We start from the raw sequence: 22,278 nt of genomic DNA, 5'->3' as shown, positions 1-22,278 counted from the left end.
TATAAGTCACGTTCCAACTTGTGCTCTGAACCTGCGGACTCAACACATCAAGAACCCTCAAGAAAACTCTCCTTCTCCATAAACTGGAGGTATTGCAGAAGAGGCCGTGGATTTTGGGTCTCACCCCGTTCCGCAGCATGTAATAATCGAGGGTCCTCCCAGCCTCCAGCCATATCCCTTTCCGGGGGTCTTCATCGGAGAGGAATAACCCATAATCAGAAGCTGAAAAACAAAGGCACAAGAGAAAGGATGTAAGAGAGACCTCAGAACATGTATAACTGCCATGCCAAACCTCCCATACCAAATTATATTTCTTTACCCAACTATACAACCATGAAGATACCTCTCCAACTCTCCCAAATCCCCACTTTTGCCCTGTGTCCAGAAAGGTTTTACACCTAAAATCATCACCATCATTTATATCCTGCCTTTCCCCCAAAATTGGCTTACAAATTAAAATGATTATACTACAATTAAAAACATACACAAACAATCAAGCCTAATGGTCTTAAACTCAAATAAAGAAGCTTAAAACATCTTAAACTTTTTACAAAAGGTCAAAAGGTCTTAAACAAGGGAATAAAGAACTCTAAAAAAAAATAAGAAAGGATTCCCAAAGCTTGAAGAATGTGCTGCTTAAGCATTGTGTAATAAATGTTTCGGGGTTTTGCATCTTGATGGAAGCGACCATTGCTGCAGCCAAATCCTCAGCCAAAGAAAACATGGGCAGAAGAAAATGGAAAGAGGGTTGGTCGCCATGCCCCATAGGGGAATGAGAACGCACTGGCAGCGCCAATGCACCAACCAGGGTGCTTTAATCACTCATTGCTAATTAATGAGAGATGCGCTGGAACGTAATGAAGCATCTAACGCAAAGCAGTTTAAAGCAAATGCCTTCACTCCATCAGTGCCCATCGCATTAAGCCACCAGTTCAGTGGATGCATCGCATAACCGCCTTGCAAGCAAAGGACTCCACAGCCTGGAGCTGGGAGGCAAAAGTTAGCATTCAGGGGCTCCAAGGAAATTGTCCAATCAAGTTTCCATGTCCTCACAGCCAAGGAAATGCCCGTCTCCTATTGTGCCAATGCAGGGGCCTGCCCACCAACTTTTCATGGGTGAAAACTGGACCATGCATGGCTGAGCAACATCAGTGTGTGGGTCAAGGTCAAAAGTTATTAACAAGGAAGAACACACAATCTTGGAGAGGGTGCAGTACTTTGCTTTTGCCTGAGCCTGCTAGGAAAGTCAAGGTTCTGCCCTCAGAATCCCTAATTTTGGCCCCCAAACCTGCTCTCAACTTATACATGAAGTCAACTTATACAGTTACCCCTCTGTTAGCACAAGAGATCCATTCTGGACCCCCTGCAAAAACGGAAATGCATGTATATTCAAGCTCCATTGGCTTGAGTGGGTGTGTGTTCCCGCAAAAGGCTGCGGGCATACGCCATGGGCATGCACCCCATTGTTTCTCCCTCTGTTTCCCACTTGTGTACATGTGAGAAATGGAGTTTTCAAGTCCATGAAAATGGAGGGGTGACTATAGTCGAGTAGGAGAGCCAGAGTGGCTTGAGCATTGGACTGTGAATCTGGAGACCAGGGTTCAACTTCCTGCTTGGCTATTACATCGACTGGGTGACAATGGGCAAGTCACACTCTCTCAGCCTCAGGGCAAGGCAATGGCAAACCTCTTCTGAAGAAATCTTGTCCAGAAAACCCCATGACAGGTTTACCTTACGGGCCACCATAAATCAGAAACTACTGGAAGGCACACAACAATAACAAATGTGCGATATATGCTCCCTGTAAATGGCATCCATTGGCAAACTGCATGCAGCATTTTAGACTCAGTGAACTATTTCCAACAGCAGAGACACACAGAGGGCACTATGGTAATCCTAATGGGATTTATTCACATAAATAAATTACTTTATAATAGAAACAAATTACTTTTCAAAACTAAATTTCCAAGCTTTTGCTCCAACCTGTGATTTCGAAAAGCCAGTCCTGGGGTCTAAACCCACCTTGTCCCGTCTGGGCCTCCGGGACTCGCTCCCGAATAGCGCGGCACGCATCATAGACGGCCGTCGAGGGCTCAAACTGCATCGTCTTGACCACATTGCACTGCCGGACGCAGATCTTCAATGACAACGCCACCATGTTTGCTGGATCGCTTGTGGGCTTCTCTTTTATGTTACCTGAAGAGGAAACAGGACAAAACATTAGACTGTTGCTGAAAACAAACCCAGGCCCAGCTTTAACTTGATGAACTGTTTAATATCCTCAAAATCTGCTTTAGTCGCTTGTATTGCTTTAAGTTTAAAATTGCCATAAATAAATGCTGAACGGACTTTCCTTCTACACTGTCCTGAGATCCTGTTATTTAGGATGTTAATTATTTTACTTAATTAACAATTAAGGCTGCTTAATTACACTGCAGGGATGACACAATGCAGAATTAATGCAGTTTGGCATTACTTTAAATGTCATGGCTCCATCCTATGGAAACCTGGGATTTGCAGTTTGAAACAGAAGGTTACGTATCTCACCAAACTACAAATCCCAGAAATCCATAGCATGGAGCCATGGCAGTTAAAGCAGTGTCAAACTGTATTAATTTTGTAGCATACATGCAACCTAAAACCGAATCCCAGCGGATACCAAAGGCCCAGTATACAATTTTGTGCAAATTTATCTGCACTGGGTTTTTTCTGGGGAGGGGAAGGAATTACATGTATATTAGTCCTTTCCTCATATTTCACTTTGCATTCCTTGGGGCAGGGATGTGTGCTTTTATTGTTTTATTTTCGCACAACGTTGACGGTGTTCTGTTTGTGAATCCAACAACCCATTAGTTCTTTCTCACCCAGTAAATATAAATCAGAGCACCATCGCCACCCTTGAAAATATGAGTCAGCAAGATGCCAAGGCAGTGTGTTACTCAGAAAGCATGGCCCCAAAATGAACACTTTCCTTGTTTTCCATGTTCTCTGTCTTTAAAAAAAAATAAATAAATCCCAGAGAGGCTTGCTTCATAATTTCCAACAGCTGGCAAGAATGGCTTTACTCATTTCTTACAATGTTGCATCGTAAAATTCCAGAGATGCGCACAATCTGGACAGGAAAAGATGAGCAATGAATGGCCTTTGCACACTGGAAGAGGGGTTTTTTTGGCAGAAATAGGATTCAAGCTTTTCTGTGAGTATCTTTACAGCCCAAGGATGTGCATCTCCAAAACTCAGTGGCTTCGGAATAGATTTACATATTTACAGAGAACATAAATATTTACTTGCATCCACAAAAACAAGGAAATGCCCATTCTCCTAGGGGCTTAAAATGGGTATGAATCCTGCAAGCGAGTCTTCCAGACCAAGCAAAATGGAGTACATTTTTTTTTTTTGCATTGCAGTCAGGCTGACCAGATATCCACCTCTAACCACAAAGGAGGACAAGGCACCATAAAATGTAGGATGTGCAAAAAAAAAATGTCAGGCATCACCAGATAAAAGCTAAAAGTCCTCATATAAAGATACATTCATGCTTCTTAGTCATGCTCAAACTGGGTTTGACTTGACGGTACATAACAACAATAAATAAGAGCCAGGATGCTGCAGTTTATTTGAGTATTGGACTAGGACCCTGAGAGACCAAGGTTCAAATTCCTCACTCCTCCATGCAAACCCAATGGGCGACTTTGGCCAAGTTGCACTCTCTCAGCCTTAGCGGAAAGCAATGGCAAAACTTCTCGGAAAAATCCTTGCCAAGAAAACACACTAAGGAGTTTATCACAAGGGGGGTTAAAGTGAAAAAAACTTGCAAAAGCGGATTTATTATCAGACGAGGTCCAGGTTAACCCAACATTAATGAGGACAGAAAGTAGAAAAGACACACAAAAGTTCAATTGATTTTCAGACATCGCTGTTAAGGTGCTTTAATAATGCGACTAACTGCAATTCTTTTTACTTCCGGAAAATCCCAAAATAAAAAGAATGGCATTTTGTCAACTTTCTAGCCAGTTTAATGTTGCGTTGTTTCCAATGTGTCTGAAAATCAAAATGTTTTTTTGTGTGTGTCTTAGGTTTTTTCGGGTTTTAAATCCTGTTTTTGCATGGGATGCCACCCATGTAATAAACTCCTAATTGTGCATTTAGACCATTGCAATAATGCTGTTTAACATTGCTTTAAGTACCCTGGCTCCATCCTGCAGAAAATCCTGGGATTTGTAGTTCCCTCTTCTTTAACCAGATCTAAAGAGGAACATTTCCAAGTCTGAACTGATCTGGATCAGTGCATGCAAAACGGACAGATGTGGCTCTCCCTCTTTTGCAAGCACCGAAGGCAACAGAAGCGAAGCCAACTCCCTCCCGATAAAAGTTCTGCTAACTCTCGGGTTCATCCAAAAGTGACGTCCGGAGATGAGGAATGCTGGCAGGAACCACCTTTGTAACAAAAACAAGCCGCTTCTGAATTCCCCAGCCGGTTGGGGGCTCATCTTAAATTTCTGCCTCTCCTGAGCTCAGCATGTTTGGACAGGAAGTCCATCAGGAAACAAGGAGGTCCCCTTTGTCTTCCTCCTATGAATCAGGAACCGGACCGGCCAAAAAGGCTTAACAGCAATGAGGGTGTCAAAGAGGCAGGGTTCAACATTTCCCCCACAGTCAGATCCACCATTTCCTCTCCACGGAGTTCCTCATTTACTACGAAACCAGCATGCCTTGTCAATGAAAGGATCGTTCCCACTCATGGCAAACTCGCCTGGCCCTTCGCCAAGAGGACCGGAGCCAAAATGGGGCCACTCCAAAGTAACAGGAGGTCTCCGTATGCTTGGGTGAATCTGGAGATAACGCACAAGGACAAACCCCTTTTCCTTTTCCTTTTAAAGAGTCCCAAAATAAGAATCTAGAGCAGGGGGGAAATCTTCCTAGTTAGAGATGACCTTGTTCACTGTCTCGGCACAGTGGCAGATTCTTTTAAGTCAGAGATGCTCAAACTTTTGGTCCTCCATGTGTTTTGGACTTGAACTCCCAGAAGCCCCAAGCTATTTAGGAAGCTAAAGTTTAAAACATCTGGAGGACCAAATTTTGGGAACCACTGTCTTAAGTCATCTTACCCAGCACAAGAATGAAATTTAACAACAAGAAGTGAGCAGCTGCGTAGGGACCATTTCTCCCCCAATTCCTGCCATGGGTCACACCTGCATGACAGCACACCATAATACCTCCGATACGCAAAGCACAACTCAATTCTAAACAAAGCACAGCTCAATGCTATATATGTGCATGCAAGAATATGTCCCAATGCAAGACTATCCTGATCTACAAGAGCTTCCTGGCTTGCAAAGCACAAATGGAAAAGCTTCCTGGCTTGCAAAACACAACTCAATGTTATATATGTCTACAGAGGAGTAAAACCTAGTGCAACAATCATGAGTTTTATGTATGCCTCTTCCCAAGTACAGTATGTCCTTGTGCAACAGATCTCTGGGTTGCAAACTAGCATTCAATTCAAGGCATGCTGACTCAGGAGTAAGCCCCAACAGAACAGATTCCCGGGCTGCAAATTGGAATTCAGCATTGTGTGTGTGTTTGTGTCCCTATATAAACAGCAGCATGAACCTATTAACCTCCTGCCCAAAACAGGATATCCTGCATCTCTAGACTCTGTGATGGAGGCCGGGCAAACTTTTCACAAAAGGAAAAAGAACCTGCAGTCTTCCAACTTCTCCAGATAAAACCTAAGCCACATAGTTTTCCAACTTCCAAGAGCAGCGGGAGACCAGAGCAAAGTGACCCACCTGTAACTGCGGACAGAAGTTGCATTAAAATTTAATGGGCAATTTAATGCTGTGCACTTTTGGAGGATTTAAAAATGACCCCCCCAGCTCTGGCTCAGAAAATGTGGTTTTAAAACCTATTATGATAAAATATAAGTTACAGTACAAGGCTGAAGTACCATTGAAGCACAAAGTATTTCCCGAGCCTGAGATAAAAACATGCAAAAGGACAGGTGCAGTTAAAGGAGAAGGTATTTCCAAGTACAAGACAAAAAAAATGCAAGACAGCTGAAGTGGAAGGTATTTCAGTCCCTGAGATAAAAAACAACAGTATGACCCTCCTTCCAGAAATGAACACAAAGTACAATCCACCACAATGTACACCAATGGTATGAGTGTTGGACTAGGACTCTGGCTTTGAATCCCAGCCCAGCCATAAAAACCACTGGACGACCTTGAGCTAGTTACACTCTCTCAGCCTCAGAGAAAAGTAAAGGCAAACTTCCTTTGAAGAAACCTTTCCAAGACAACCCTAGGAAAGGGTTGCCGTAAGTCGGAAATGACTTAAAGGCACACAGGGACAACAGCGCTAACAAACAGGTGCACACTTCCATTTGTTCCTCCCAAGAGGAAGTAATTCCTCTGTATCACATCGCAATCCTTTTACATGCGTTTGCACCAGAAGAGAAAACTTCAGGAGGCGATGTGCATTAATTCCCTTTCAATGCAATCCTGGGTGTGTTTACTCTGATGAATGGGGCTTCCTTCCTTATACAGTGGGCCCTTGTTATATGCCGGGGTTTGGTTCCAAGTGTATAACAAAATCAATGGCTGCTCAAGCCCCATTAAATATAATGACACAGCAAAATTGTGCCCCTTATAAAAATGGAAAATCAAGCTTTGATATTTGAAATTTATACTTTTTGGAACATTTTCAAACCGTGTATGCTTGAATCCGTGTATAAAAAATCTGTGTATAAGAAGGGCTGACTGTACCACCCAAATCCTGCAGGTCATACCCATGCTGGACCATAAATTTAATTTCTTTTCAACTCTAAATGTCCCCACACTCTTCTCTCAGGGCCAGGAAAAGCCCTTTTTTAAAAACTGTGTTTGCAGACTGAACATTAACATTGCCAAGCTCTGATAATGTTGGTCCGCTCTTGGAGAGGTTTGCAGATCCAAGGTTCAGCTGACAAGGCAGCCGACTGATTTAGAAGACTCTGGGGTCTTCCTTCCTGGCAAAAGCCTGATGAAAAGGCATAATCCTTCTGCTGCTCATTAGTGGTTTCCTCTTCCTTATTCTTTTTATTGGAATTGTAAAACATCAAAGTGCAAAGGGAAAGTCCAACAATCAAATAATTAGCTCTGCTGCATTTCCTCCCCATTGCATTATGCATACGGAAACCACGGATTCCTGAGACTCAGAGATGGAAGGTGAATAATTAAATCATGGAACGAAGGCAGGAGGAAGAGTCATCCATCCCCAAAGGAGGGTCATCCCATCTGGGAAACCCTGTCCATCCCCCAAATGGATCCCCACAGGTCATAAGAGACTGATGCTGATGCTCGAACCATTATGAATGAGGTGTGTGGGTTTCTGCCCTCTTACCCGCTCCATGTGCCAATTCTGTATTTCCAGTGGCATGCTTTGATCACAGAAGGCATGAAACTATGGGGGAAGGCTCCTGGGGAAACATTAAACCCATCAGGCAATGTGGATGAGCCAAAGTTTAGCACATCTGAATTCCCCATCACACATAGCATTCTCCATGGCAGCCTTAGGGTAAATCAGACTCAACACAAACCATTACGGGATCCATTTGGAGTACCATTTGATGGCGTCCACATTGGTAATGGCGGTGAATCCACTTTGGGCTTTAGTCTGAACTTTAAAGGACTTTTCGGCCGGGAAACAAATAACAGTGAATACATCAGTCCTTGGGAAAGCCAGTGTGGTGTAATGGTTTCAGCATTGGACTATGACTTTAGAGGTCAGGGTTCAAATCCCGGCTCAGTTATGCAAACCCACAGGGTGACCGTGGGCAAGCATACTCTCAGTATGGCAAATCCCCTCTGAAGAAACATGCCAAGAAAACCTTGTGATAGGGTGACCTTAGGGTTGCCATAAGTCTATAATGACTTAAAAGCACACAACAACAAACATCAGTTTATAAAAGTTCATGCTATCCTAAATGTATTAGTCTTTCTGTCATCACATGTTTTACGTTCTTAGTATGTAAGACAAGAATTGGGAGAAGGGGGGAAATATAATGCCTAGGCTTAAAACGTGTTTGCAGGATTTGGGGTTACCTTAGGCAATGCTAGAACTAAGCTGTGCTTTGCAAACTAAGAACATGTTGCATTAGAACTTATACTTGCATATAAAAAACTGAGCTACACTTTGCAGGCCAGGGAGCTTTTATACCAAGGCTTATTTTTTGCATAGACATGTCCTACGGAGCTGTTTGTTCTTGCTCATTATCTATTCCATCTTAAGTGATTACACTTTGCTCAAAAGCAGCTGGCAAATGGCAACTTGCATCCAAAACCAGGCTGAGATTTCACCTCTGGAGCACGTTTGCCCTGAACGGTATGTTTTCCTGGCTCAAACTCTTCCCTGCCACGGAACGGCAGTTGCATTGCGGTGCCCTGCAAAGGGGCAAGGAATTTGGCAGATGCAAAGCAGCACCAGAAGCATCCAAGCTTCTGTCATTGCGGAGGTGACAAAAACTGTGCTGGGAACAGGCCAGCGGGAAAGTCATGCACGAGTCGGCAGGAGGCCTTTGGTGACCTCTGAGCTTTTCTACGTTATGCGTTTTCAGCCGTCTGATGCCACCTCCATCCTAGGGAATCCTGGGATCTGTAGTTTGGAGAGGTTCTCAAAATTCTTTATAATACAGTTGGAAAGCTGTGCCCTCGCAAACTGTTTTTTTTGGCCCGCACACAGTTTTGAATTGTTCATGTCCTGCAAAGTATGGGGAACAATTTTGCCATTTCTTAAAAAGTCCCTCTGTGTCTTTGTAAACCCAGAGGAAGCCTTTTTTTTCTAATAGAAACTGAAGTGGAAGTTGGCTTCTGGACCACTTCCTATACTGCAAACAAAATAAAGGAAAATTCCATCTTATGGAATTCTGGGATTTGAAATTTTTGGAGATATTTAGCCTTCAAACTACAAATCTCAGTCCATAGCATGCAATCATGGCAATTAAAGTGGTGTCAAACTGCATTAATTCTGCCGTGTGGCAGCAGCCTTGAGAAGGCTTGGTCCAGTCAGGCATTGTTGCTTGAGGTGTATTCTGAAAATAATCAAATTCTTGTTTTCTTTCAGCTGGGAAGCTACCAATGATGTCCAAAATTTCCCACCCTTGAATGGGATGGAGGCAGCAGTTCTGCAGCCAGAAACGGAAGATGCTCAGCATAGTTATGCAAGGAGTGGTAGCTCCAAAGGAATGCTCTTGCCTCTGTTTTGACTTTTATGGGGGAAAAATATTGCAGCATTCAATAGGACTGTTTCTTCCAACGGGGGTCCAAATTTCCCATTCTGGACTTGCTCTCTGAGCCATTGGATGCCAGTCCTTAAAAAGTTTTCAGGAAAGACAGAAAGAGTTTTAGCCAAATTGGCACAAACATGATGCTGGTACCTGGCACATGGGAGCCAGTGTTGTGGAATGGTTTGAGTGTCGGATGACAATTCTGGAGACCCAGGTTCAATTCCCAGCTTGGCCATAAAACCCACTGGGCGACCTCAATGGCAAACCACCTCTGAACAAATCTTGCCAAGAAAACCCCACAATAGGGTCACCATAAGTCAGAAATGACTTGAAGGAACATGACAACAACAATGGGGGGGGGGGAGCACACAAAATGTGCCCTTTTAAAAAGTGAATTGCTTTGCCCTCAAATTAAGCATCCGCCCTGAAAAAAACACGAATTAAGTTCCCTGCCATTTTGGATCCTTCCAGAAAGTGAGCGATAACATTAAATCTAATAGAGGGAGTGAATATTTCATGTCCCTTTCCCCTTGATGTGCAGAGGAAAGTGCAAAACACTGGGGGATGGCAAATGGTTTTTAAAAATGCATGCTAACACAGGCACACCGTTTTGGAGACAGAAACATACGGTCCATCTATTTCAGATTATGCAATTTTTTATTTTTTAAAAAGGTCGCACGTTGGAACATAGAGAGAACCAACGTCAGACAAGAGGCTCTCCTTTTTTAAAAAGCTGAAATTGGGCTTAGAGAAGAGGTACTGGCCTAGAAAATAAGACTAAGTAATTGGATATTGGAAGGATGCATCTTTAACCAGACCTGACAGTTGCAGTTCAACCAGGCTTCCACAGATGCTCAAATCCAACATGATGCATATTTTGAGCCGAATGCGTTTGCAGGGAGCACCTTGTGCACTTTTTGAGTCTTGGCATGAAGGACAAGGAACTACTAGCCATGGGCAAATGCGGGTCATGCAAAGTCTCTGTCTGGCCCACAGAGCATCCAGACCCAAACACTGCTCCTTTCAGGCTATGGGAAAATGGAGGTCCTCCTCTTATCTCTGATCTATGGGAGATAATGACAAAGCTTTCATTTTGCACAGTGGACACAGTAGGCAAGTGTGCAAATCCAGCTGGACACTTTGCACTCTTCAGTGTGAACGAGGCCAAGCTTTAAGGCAAAGATGACCATATGCAATGAGGTTGCTCCTGGGAACTTCCAGGGGACACATAAAACTATCAGAAATGGCAATGAATAAATGAGAAAAATGAACTGGGTGACCATGGGCAAGTCACAGACTCTCAGCTTCTGGGGAAGGCAATGAGAAACCTCCTCTGAACAAATCTTGTAAAAAAATAAAATCAAAAATAAAATACAAACAAAACCATGGTAAATTTGTCTTACAGTCACCAGAAGTCAGAAATGACTTCAAGGCCAATGATACACACACACAGAAATCCAACAGCACACAGTTAACCTGTGGAACTCATTGTCATAAGATGCCATGTTGCCAAACAGAGACATCTAGTGCTCTCTTGTCAGCAAAAGGAAAGTTTTCTCCATTACTTGCTATCTTGCTCTATCTACCCAGATACATTCTCTTCTTGCCCCTTTTCCATATCTAAATAAGCCAGACCCAGAAAGTCATCACCCATGTAAATTCCACTGAATTAATGGGTCTACTTTAGTTCAGACTAGGCAGTTACATTTAGACTGATGCTTCCTGGCATGCTCAAGTTACTCTTAAACAATGCAACTTCCAGAATTTCCTGACCAGCGAGTGGAAGACAAAGCTCAGGAAAAGTTCCTTTTCTGGGAACCCCAACTCCCAGAATACTAGGAATTGTAGTCCAAAAAAGTAACTCTTCCCTCACTGTAGATTATGTCATCTTCTGGCCTGAGAGGGAGTGATCAGGCAGGCCCAGCTCCAAAAGGGATAGCCTGAAGAAAGAGGCTCCTCCCTCCCTAACTGTCATCTTCCGGCCTCCTATTCCCCTGCAGCTATGCTCTGACTGTGTGGGGGAGATGCTTGTGTACCCTAATGAAATTGTGAGCTATGCTGGCAGTGGTATAATAGCCACCGGTAGGGCCTCCCATGCCAGACAGGTCACAACCGAAGGGTCTGACCAAGAGCGCCAAAGGACAGGATGGGCTCTCTAACCTTATGGCAACCATCCTAGGAGAAAGAAAACTCTAATCCCAAACCCGGGCAGATGGTGCTCCTCTAGGCCTGTAAGGTCAACCATCTAAGACAGGGGTCGGCAACCCCCGGCCCGCAGGCCACATCCGGCCCGTGGAGGCGGCAGGACTGGCCTCAGGCCGGTCCTGCCACTGCCTCCTGGGCCTCTGTGGGCTCCTCCCAGGGCCCGCGCGGCCCCAGGCCTCTCCTTCTGAGGCCCCCTCAGAGCTGGGAGCCACCTGCACGGGTGTCCCCCATCTCCTTCCTGGGCTCTGAGGCCCCTCAAAAGCCGGGAAAGAGCCGGTGAGGACGCCCGCGCGGGTGTCCCCCGCCTGCTTCCCGGCTTCTGAGGGCCCTCAGAAGCCGGGAAGGAGCCCTTGGTGTTCTCTGTGCAAAATCCCCTCTCAGCACCTTGTGCCTTTCTGGGTTGAGACAGTGTGCATGCTTTTCTGCCTTTTATTTTATATTGCATTTTAGGCCAGTTCTGTGCATGCTGCACTCCATCAGAAAAATCCATTGCATAGGCCTGAAGGATACATCCAATGTCATCAACGCGTTTGTAGAAAGCACGGATGAATCCTTCCTGAATCTTCGTTTGCGAAGTAAAGCCAAGAAGAAGACAGTGAGATGCATTAACGAAGTGAGCGTCCCAGCTAAAAAATTCCAGGGAGATGGCCAAAGGATCCCTTCATTTTCATTCTCCTGCTGCGAATTTGTGTTCCAAACAAAGAGGAGAGTGGTTACACCCAACTGAGACGAAGCTACAAGCTTCATTTGTCTTCAATGAGGATTTTAAGAAAGGAAAATGGAATGCGTAACATTGTGCAGTCACTGGGGTTTTATTCTAAGCAAACAAATCAGGAACCTTTGGGGTGTGTTTTCTTGCGTGGGAGGATTTTGTCCATTAAATGGGAAACAGCTTTGGGTTTTGTACACAAATGTTGCTCTTTTTTTAATTAAAAAAGTGAAGGCCATGAAAGAAAAGGAGAAGAAAGCAGGCGAGAGAGAGAGCAAAATATTCTCCAAAATTTGTCGCTGTTTCCACAAATTCTACAAATTCTGTGCCTGAAAATGAAGGCTTCCGATCATGCAATCGTGTAAAGAAATGCAAAAGATGTTGTAGGCTTTACAGACTTTCCCTCCATAACGCAGAACAAAGTGTACATTTAACCGTCTTCCCACTTCATAAGACCCCAAAATTATATTTATATTAGCTGATTTATGAAGTTCTGTTTCCTAATCATTCTAATAATTATATATTTTAAGTGACAAACTGCATTCTTTTGGGGTCCAGAATAAATTTATCAGAGGTGCTGTCTGTCTGTCTGTATATATAAAAATATAACCTTGATATATAGGTTGAGTCTCCCTTATCCAAAATGCTTTTGAGTTTGGAATATTTGCATAGACATAATGCAATATCTTGGAGATGGGTTCCAAGTCTAAACATGAAATTTGTTTATGTTTCTTATACATCTTATACTCATAGCCTGAAGGTAATTGTATGCACAGTATTTTTCATAATTTTGTGCATGAAATGAAATTTATGCACATCAGAAAGTGAAAGCGTCACTATCTCAAAACCCATTCGGATTATGGAGTATTTTGGAGAGTCAAAATCCAGGTAAGGGAGATTCAGGCTGTAGTATTTGGATCTAAGTATCATTTTTCTAAGATCCATCGCTGTTGCTGCGGTTAACTGACGTATGGTGAACCTATGAATAAGAGACATATAGGTGTGTGTGTGTGTGTGTGTGTGTGTGTATATATATATATTTATGGAAGATTTCTTTTGCTAAAATTAGGGATCCACAACCAATAGAAGGACCACCTATTCTCTGACTTGCCTGCCCTTCAACCTTTCACACAAATGAAAACTGACAGACATTTCTACAAAATCTGGAACATGTTCATCCCAAGCCTATGCTACATACATCTCATTGTATTCAACTAAGTTACTCCCAGGCAAGCATGCAACTATTATGTTTCCATTGCCACTGCAACCTCTGAGGTCAATGAAATAAAACAGACCACACTAGCTAAGATCCAAAGATTTCACGCTTAGCTAAAATCCAAAATGCAGCTAAGTTAAAATACCTATTCCTATTATAGCATGTTATTTCAAGCTAGGGAGTGAAACGAAAACCCAACACTCCTTATTGAATGCTCTGTATTTTACCATAAGCATGATGCTGAAGCAACCTCAGAGTTTTGTGAAAATTAGCATCATGATTTTTCCTTGGGAAACACACAACCAGGGATTATGGGCAACCTTCCCATTGTTTATGGGCCAACATTTAATGTTTGATATGGCCAGCATGATTATAATAATGATAATAATAAAATAATAATAATAAAAGTTTTATTTCTATCCCGCTTTTTGTTAAAAGCAATCAACGTGGCTTACATGAGTAAAAATACAACTATATATACAAAATATCTCCCCTTAAAAGACAATTAAACAGTATAGAATTTAAAATTACATAACAATTAAAACCAATAAAAGTGGTAGAGTCATAATATATATGGGGGGGGGCATCACCACATGGCCGAGTAGTTTATTCCAGAAAGGCTGCTGGAAGAGATTCGTCTTGACAGCTTTCTAGAAGCTGTCTAAGTTGGTGATTTGACGGATCTCGTCCGGCCGGCAGTTCCACAGGCTGGGAGCGGTTGCAGAAAAGGCCCTCTGGGAAGTTGCAGTCAGTCTAGTTTTTATAGGATGCAATAAATTCTTCCCAGAGGACCTGAGAGTATGGGGAGCATTATATGGAAGTAGGCGACCCCTTAGATAGGTTGGGCCCAAACCATGTAGTGCTTTAAAGGTAATACCCAACACCTTGTACTGTGCCCGGAAACTAATAGGCAGCCAGTGGAGTGACTTCAATATTGGTGTTATATGGTCACTCCTCACTGTTCCTGTGAGCAACCTGGCTGCCATATTCTGTACCAACTGGAGTTTCCGGACTAGACACAAGGGTAGCCCCATGTAGAGCGCATTGCAAAAATCAAGTCTTGAGGTTACCAGCACCTGTACTACGGTTTCGAGGTCACCCTGATCCAGGAAAGGGTGCAGCTGGCATGTCAGCCAAAGGTGATAGCAGGCACTCTTGACTGTCGCGTTCACCTGATTTCTCATCTGAAGCAACGGGTCAAGAAGCATCCCCAGACTGCAAACACAGTCCTTTGAGGAGAGTGTGAGCCCCTCTAGGACTGGAAGTTGCAGCCCAATACCTGGTTTACGAGCCGTTTTCAACCTCTGTTTTGTCTGGATTCAGCTTGAGTTTGTTTTCCCTCATCCAGTCCTTTACTGCCTCAAGACACTGACTGAGGGGAGAAATGCCATCTGTCGTCGTCGCTGATGCCCGAGACATGGAGAAATATATATGAGTAGAAACCACTATCTTATTCTTCATGAATATTACTCTGAAACTATCCAAGCTGGTGGCTAATACAGGTTGAGGCTTCCTTATCTGAAGTGCTTGGGACCAGAAGTATTGTGTATTTTGGATTTTTAAAGATTTTCGAATACCTGTATTTGCATATACACTTCTAGTTAAGGGATCTCACTCTGTGTGAGAGTGACTGTGTTGCCGTTGCGCAACTGGGTTTGAGACCTAATGCTTAATGACCTTACAAAGGACCATGCTAGGGCTGCATCCTCACTGGAGAATAAATCAGTTTGATGCCACTTTAACTGCCATGGGATGCGGTCCAGTCTCAGATCATGGGATGACCCTGAGTGGAAACCCTCAAAGGACATACATTGCCCACCTTGTTCTTGCAGCCTGACCTATATATCATCATCATCATCATCACATCATCATCACATCATCATCATCATCATCTTATATCCTTCCTTTCTCAAAGTGGTGAACAGCAAATTTAAACAATAATATAAAACAGTATACTGGAAGACAACCTGTTAGTGCTTGCAGAAGAGGGCAAAAATAGAGAACTGCAGGACTCCAGCTTCATCCAAGAGAGCCGGGTGTTTCCTGTAAGTAAGCAATGGCTCGAGGCTTGAAACTGATCAAGATGAGCTCATTTAAAATCCCTGCCTATTTTAAAAAAGAACGCACAACTCAATGGGTTTGGAGGCTCATTTCAAAGGATGCTTTGCAGGCCTTGCCATAAACTGAAAAACCACCTTTTAAGTTAATGCACAGAAGCACGACATCAAACGCTGCCGCAGCAGAGAAGATCAATACGAGGAACCGAAATTAGCCTGATCACGCAAAGTGCATATTTGGATGGCCGAAGTGTTTCTCTATTTAGGGAACCAACGGGTTTTTCAAAGGCCATGGGGAGGTTTGTATTTATATTAACCTGCAGCCTCACCAAATATCACCAAATTCAGAAAACGAATGCATCCATTGATGTTTTTGGCGAGGTACTGCAGACCCTCCAAGTTGTCGTGAATGTTGTTTGGGTGAAGTGTTGTTCAGATGGTTCAAACAACGGTCAGATCTTCTTCAGGTTGCAGATGGGAAAGTGTCACCAATCACAATGAAATAAGAAAAGGAGCATTGGCATTCTTGGATATCCTGGCCGTTCAAAAACCGTACCAACGTTTGAGGCCACACAGTATACAGAAAACTTACATACATGGACAGATACCTACAAAATAACTCCACCACATCACCACAGGACAAAAAAAGATGCACAATAAAAACACATGGTAGACCATGCAAAAAGGATCTGAAACCCATTCCTGGAAGATGAATTGGGGTTTACAGATCCACTCTCTCCATGCTGGCATTCTCTGAAGATGCAGCCACAGATGCTGGCAAAACGTCAGGAATAAACTCTCCTAGAACAGGGCCTCATAGCCCGAAATACCCACAAAAAAACATAAGATCTTCACCTGCCTAAGGAAAGGCTGACAGGATGGCACCAATCTAACCGATCTAGAAAGGGAGTTAAAGATCCTGGAGGCAGCCACGAAAAGACCCCTCCCACAAACACCCCATTTACTGTGAGAAAACCCCCCACATCTACATCTTTAAGAGTTGGAAAACATTGAACAGTTTTACTCAATGAAGTGAAGTATAGGAATGGTAAAGGACCTGATCCGGACTTGCACAGATGGTCAGCAACAGGTTCTGTAAGTATTTTCAGTTCACGGCATCCCAATGTTAAATCAGAGGCAACACATTTCAAAAATCACATCCGCCCCAAAAGCGCATTAGCAAGAGGAATTCACTTAAGGGAAGGCTCCAGCAAAGAGGTTTACACAAGCAGAGCTAATTACATCCCTGCCGTAAGCAAAACTATATCGCTTGGAAGGGTGTCAAAGCCTTAAATTCTCAAAGAAAAAAAAGTCATCAAAGATGCACAGCATCCCAGCAAGCCTAAGAGACAATACAGTTTCCAAAACACACCATGGAAAAGAGAAGAAGGCTCAGAGACCAGTAGTTTGGAAACTGAGTAAACCGTCTTCTCCAAATTTCATTTAAAAAGTGGAACGTAACTCAAAATACAGTCGGCCCTCTGTATCCACAGATTATTTATACACAGATTCAAGCATCATGGCTTGAAAATAATTAAGTAATATATAAAATTACAAAAAGCAAACCTTGATTTTGCTATTTTATATGGTAGTGGTGCCGGTGGTGTGTTAGATCATAGAATTATAGAATGGAAAGACTCCAAGGGCCATCCATCCAACCCCATTCTGCCATGCAGGAACACAATCAAAGCACCCATACAGATGGCCATCCCAGTCTGCTTAAAGACCTCCAAGGAAGTGTTCCTGCAAGTCATTCTGACTTATGGTGACCCTAAGGCAAATCTATCATGGGGTTTTCTTGCAAGTTTTTTCAGAGGAGGTTTGCCATTTCCTTCCCCTGAGGCTGAAGGTGACTTTCCAAGATTACCAAGCTTGGAATCAAAACCCAGTCTCCAGAGTTGTAGTCCAATTCTCAAACCACTACACTGTGCCATTGTATTTAATGGGATTTGAGCATCCATGGATTTTGGTCTCCATGGAGAGTCCTGGAACCAAACCCAGTGGTACCAAGGTCCCACGTAGCTAAAGGAATGGGAATCTCAGTAAGTTACTAGAACCAGATTGGAGGGAGAGGAGCAACGCGTTCCTTGGATCCAAGCTTGAATTCTGCCATGCATTGGAATGGAAAGTTTCGGAGAGCCAAAAAAACGCTATGCCATTCAAAGAACCTGCCAGAGGATGCTTCCCAAATGTGCAAGGAGTGTGCCCTGGAACAGGGAAGCTCTGGAAATGCAAAAGATGTGATAGCTTTCTCCATGGTGCATTGTGGCCAACATCCCCAGATCTGGATAAAGGTGGGGAAAGGACACCAATAGCAAACAGATGACCCCAACACATTTTGGTGGCCAACACTTCCTCCTCTCCTGCCCCTTTGCTCATTTTTTTCCCAGTGCAACTGGATATTTCGCAGTGCACAAAACAGCTCTTGTGTAAGGACGTTCTTGCCAATGTTTGTTGGAAGTTCCCTTCCTGATAAGGGTTCCTTAAGAAGTCAAGAGACAGAAAGGTCTACTTTGGTCCCAGGCATTTGGAAGAGGAGTGGAAAATCATTCTTCTCCCAGATTCAGATTTATCCCCACGGGGAGTGATCTGGAAACAAAACTACATTGGCATTTGTCATCACTACAAAACTGTAAACACATAGGTCTTTATGTACTTGTGCATTTTTCCCCCTCCTCTCAACATTTGGTGGATTTATTACACATTGTAACACAGTTGTATACAATGGAGTCTTTGCTGGCATTGCTGAAAATTGTCACTGTGGTAGGTCCAAGAATCCAAGACTTTCTGTTTGTAGGACCATACAGCTGCTTGAACGCCAGAAATATCGAAAAGACAAAACAGAATTGGAAGTGGCCATTTCGTTGTTGTTGTGTGCGTTCAAGTCATTTCTGACTATGGCAACCTTAAGCAAACCTACATGGGGTTTTTATATGCCGCCCAATCACTGGGAATCCGGGCGGCTTACAACAGAGGGGATAATAGACGGTTCCCTGCCCTCAGGCTTAAATCTAAAAAAGACATGACACAAAAGGAGAAGGGAATGGTGAGAGGGGAGGGGATCAGGTCCAGCATTCTTCTCTCCCTCTGAGGCCTGGACCAAGGCAGAAGGACTGGAGGGAGGGCTCTTCTTCAGGCTACCCTGATGGAGCTGGGCAGCCTATTCTCTTCCTCATAGGCCGAAGGATGACAGTTAAGGAGGGAGGACCTCTTTCTTCAGGCTAGCCCTGATGGAGCTGGGCCAGCCTATTCTCCCCTCCCAGGCCGAAAGATGACAGTTAAGGAGGGAGGAGCCTCTCTTCAGGCAGCCCTGAGGAGCTGGGCCAGCCTATTCTCTTCCTCATAGGCCAAGGATGACAGTTAAGGAGGGAGGAGCCTCTTCTTCAGGCTAGCCCTGAGGAGCTGGGCCAGCCTATTCTCTCCCTCAGGCGAAAGATGACAGTTGGAGGGAGGAGCCTCTTTCTTCAGGCTAGCCTGTGATGGAGCTGGGCCAGCCTATTTCCCTCCCCGCAGGCCAGAAGATGACAGTTATGGAGGGAAGATCTCTTCTTCCAGGCTAGCCTGAGGGAGCTGGGCCTGCCTATTCTCCCCCCACAGGCCAAAAGATGACAGTTAAGGAGGGAGGACCTCTTTCTTCAGGCGACCCTGATGGAGCTGGGCCAGCCTATTCTCTCCCTCGCAGGCCAGAATGACAGTTATGGAGGGAAGAGTCTCTTCTTCCAGGCTAGCCCTGAGGAGCTGGGCCAGCCTATTCTCTCCCCACAGGCGAAAGATGACACTTAAGGAGGAGGAACCTCTTTCTCAGGCTAGCCCTGATGGAGCTGGCCAGCCTATTCCTCACAGGCCGAAAGATGACAGTTAAGGAGGGAGGAGCCTCTTTCTTCAGGCTAGCCCCTTGGAGCTCCATTGCTTTTCCTGAGCCTGAGAAAATGGACTTGCTCAAGTAACTCAGTGAGTTTTCATGACCGAGACAGGATTCGAACCTTGATCTCCAGAGGTACAACGTCCGACATTCTAATTATTATGCCACTCTAATAGCCAATTTGGGGTGGGTTAAAACCATGTCAGTAGAGACTCAAGACTTTCAAGAAGGTAGTTCCATATCCTTAAACTGTCCTGATTTGGCAGAAAAAGCCCTGATTAATCCTACTTTTTCAGCTTCTTTTAAAATGTCCCAGTTGCTTTTTCTTCCTCCCATTTTCCTCCTTTGTCCTTAGCTTATTTCAATTGCTGCAAACTGAGCGCCAAACGCAAAAGCACTTTGCAGAGAGGACAATATTGGAAAGAGTCTTGCCCTTCCCTTCAGGCTCAGGCAAAGCAAACTGCTGCAGCATATCATCTTTTGTTTGTTCTTCTTCATTAATAACTTTTACCATCTTGACCTCACACTGAGATTTGTTGATCCCACATTTTCTTCTGTTGCAAATGCTGCAAAAATGTGGGGTGCACCTGTTTTATGGCCAGCAAAAGGGGTGAGCCTAGGGAAGTTGGAGAGACTGTGGGACGGAAACAGACCCTTGGCCGCTACATCTTGCCCCATAGACACCCCAGTTTAATGACTTCAGATGGCAAACCAGACATTAAATTATTAAATCTGTGGATGCATTCATGTGATTCGAACCCCACCGCAATCTCCCTGTGCTCTTTAACATTCTCTGTACTTCATGTTGCTTATTCCACCTCATTCATTCCAAGAACGCTCGTTCTTTAGACGCTTCGTCAAGCACAGTTCTTAATTCCTCATCAAAGGCCTCAAGTGTTCGGAGCCCGCTTTTGCCGTAATCACTCCTTCAGCTCAACAACAGATGGGAGCTCGGGGGAGGAAGGCATGGCTGGGAGCAGAAAAAACCCATCACACATACACACACACACACACACCAAAGAAATCCCAGGAAGAGAGAAAAATTAAACCATTGCAATTGCACAGAACCACATTTACACAAGGAGTGGGAATGGATTCCCTTTGCATGAGGGCCCAGAGATGCCTGCACAAAATATCTCCCATTTGGAAGCTTCTAGACAATTGCCACAAGAAGGACAAACAGTTGACACAACCACTGTAGTTCAAACACAGACACACTCCCACTAGAACAGCATACCCTCCAAGGGAAGGATAGTCCCGATTAATCCTCTGCTGTCCTGCTTGTTCAGCTGTTTTTAAAATGTTTCGGCTTATCTTTCGTCCTCCCGCTTTTGCCCCTTTTCCTTAGCTTACTTCAATTGCTGTAAAGTAAGTCCAAACTACAAAAGTAGTTTCCAAGGGTCCAGAAGGGTCAGGCAAAAGCAACCTGTGCGGGTGTGTGGTGGATGTATCATTTCCATCTTTGGCCATATTCATCTTCATCTTCTTCATCATCATCATCATCATCTTCTTCTATCCCACCTTTCTCTCAATATAGGGACTCAAGTGGCGAATATTTATGCATTCAGAAGTCCTGGCACAGCAAATGGACGATGGCACTCAATGGCTGCAATCGGATATGGCTCAGTTGAAGGGATGTCATATTGAGGATGGAGCAAGCTTGATCAGCCAAATCAGCCACGCGTTGCAAATGCTGCATTGCCCCCTTGATGGTAACTTTGATGCAGATTTAATACAAAGCCAAAGTGAAGACCTTTATATTAAAAATTTGGAACAGGTGGAAGGGAGAGCATGAGTACAGGGATGGTTTGGTTGCGGGTGGAAAAAGACAGCATTGCCCCTCCAGCAAGAACTCTCTCCATGAAAAGTTGCCATCAGTCCCCAAATTTATAGTTTCTAAGAGTGAGACAAAGGAGATCATTCCTACCTAGAATTCCTTTATTTGTTCTGTTGACATTCCTTTGGTCACTTTGCCTGACTCTTTGGATGTGCAAATTATATTTCTAAAAGCCCAACTGACCCCAAATGTCATTGGCAGCAAAATTCATAGGGGGCACAATGCCACCATGTTGCCCCCAGACAAATGACTATATTATAAAAGCAGTGTACAAATACACAGGAGAAACCATCCCTTTTCCAACGAAAGCCCAAGAAAGCCACTGACAAATCGGCATTTTTTCCCAAGGACCCCTGAAACGCAAATTGAACGAGAACGCCCCACTCCTTTTTAAAAGGTTGTTGAACCTTTCAAGCCCTTAATGAGACAGTTCTTGCTCATCTACAGCAAGGACTTAATTGCCTTGATCAGCATGCAATGCATCAAGCATGGATAAGGCAGCACCGCTTTTGTGCAATTTCTCAGCCATCATTCCATTAGCACATACCTCTATAGGAACTCACGAGAGCATCAAGGATTCCTCCCAAAAGGTGCAAAATCACTCAACACCATTCTAGTATTAGATAATATCCCCTCAGAAGAAATTGCAGCCATTGATGGACTTGATCCGCAAATTCTGAGTCACCGACAGTGGGCTTTCCCCTCCAAATTCAAGATGGTTCTTTGGCGTGACAGAAGCTCCTTGCCGTTGAGTCCTTAATCCAATTAACCAAGCAAACTTCTTTACATTTTAATCCAGTCCCACCGGGGCTGCCTGGCCCATTGCAAAGTGTGCTTCTTTCCCTGTTTGGGGGTATTTCTGACCCACTGCTGCAAAAGTTAGACTTAGCTGCTACACTACACAGCGCTTCTCAGGTTGCATAGCTATTTCTGTCTGTTCAGCAATGCAGGCAGTGGTTGCCGCTCTCAAGCTAAGCATGCAAGCTCCAAGGCAAAAGATTACCGGAACTCCATTAATACCGACCCTCCAAGGAGCCTGTCTACACACAATGCACACTCGCATGTACAAGGAGCAGGCCTTTTCTTACTTTCTGGCTAGCGTTATGGATGGACTTGATATCGTTTCA

The 22,278-nt window shown here is 44.1% G+C and overlaps 1 protein-coding gene across 2 annotated transcripts in view; it reads right to left on the bottom strand.

The window, feature by feature from the left end:
- LOC121932589 (talin-2-like) overlaps positions 1-21,987 on the bottom strand; it is a 56,869-nt gene extending 34,882 nt beyond the window's left edge. The window contains exons 1-3 of one of the 2 annotated variants that reach the window (XM_042471378.1): positions 21,699-21,987; positions 1,984-2,196; positions 125-222 (exon numbers count right to left, since the gene is read on the bottom strand). In XM_042471378.1, the coding sequence (XP_042327312.1) occupies positions 125-222; positions 1,984-2,158 (273 nt within the window). In that variant the 5' untranslated portion in view covers positions 2,159-2,196; positions 21,699-21,987. Of the gene's footprint in view, positions 1-124; positions 223-1,983; positions 2,197-10,083; positions 10,222-21,698 lie in introns of those variants that run through there. The other variant, XM_042471377.1, reaches the window with a different exon arrangement.
- Positions 21,988-22,278: the final 291 nt, after the last annotated feature.

The sequence above is a fragment of the Sceloporus undulatus genome, chromosome 6 (assembly GCF_019175285.1).
Source record: "Sceloporus undulatus isolate JIND9_A2432 ecotype Alabama chromosome 6, SceUnd_v1.1, whole genome shotgun sequence".
Lineage (NCBI taxonomy): Eukaryota > Metazoa > Chordata > Lepidosauria > Squamata > Phrynosomatidae > Sceloporus > Sceloporus undulatus.
Note: the sequence above shows the minus strand (reverse complement) of the source record. Positions and strands in the feature narration are given on the sequence as shown.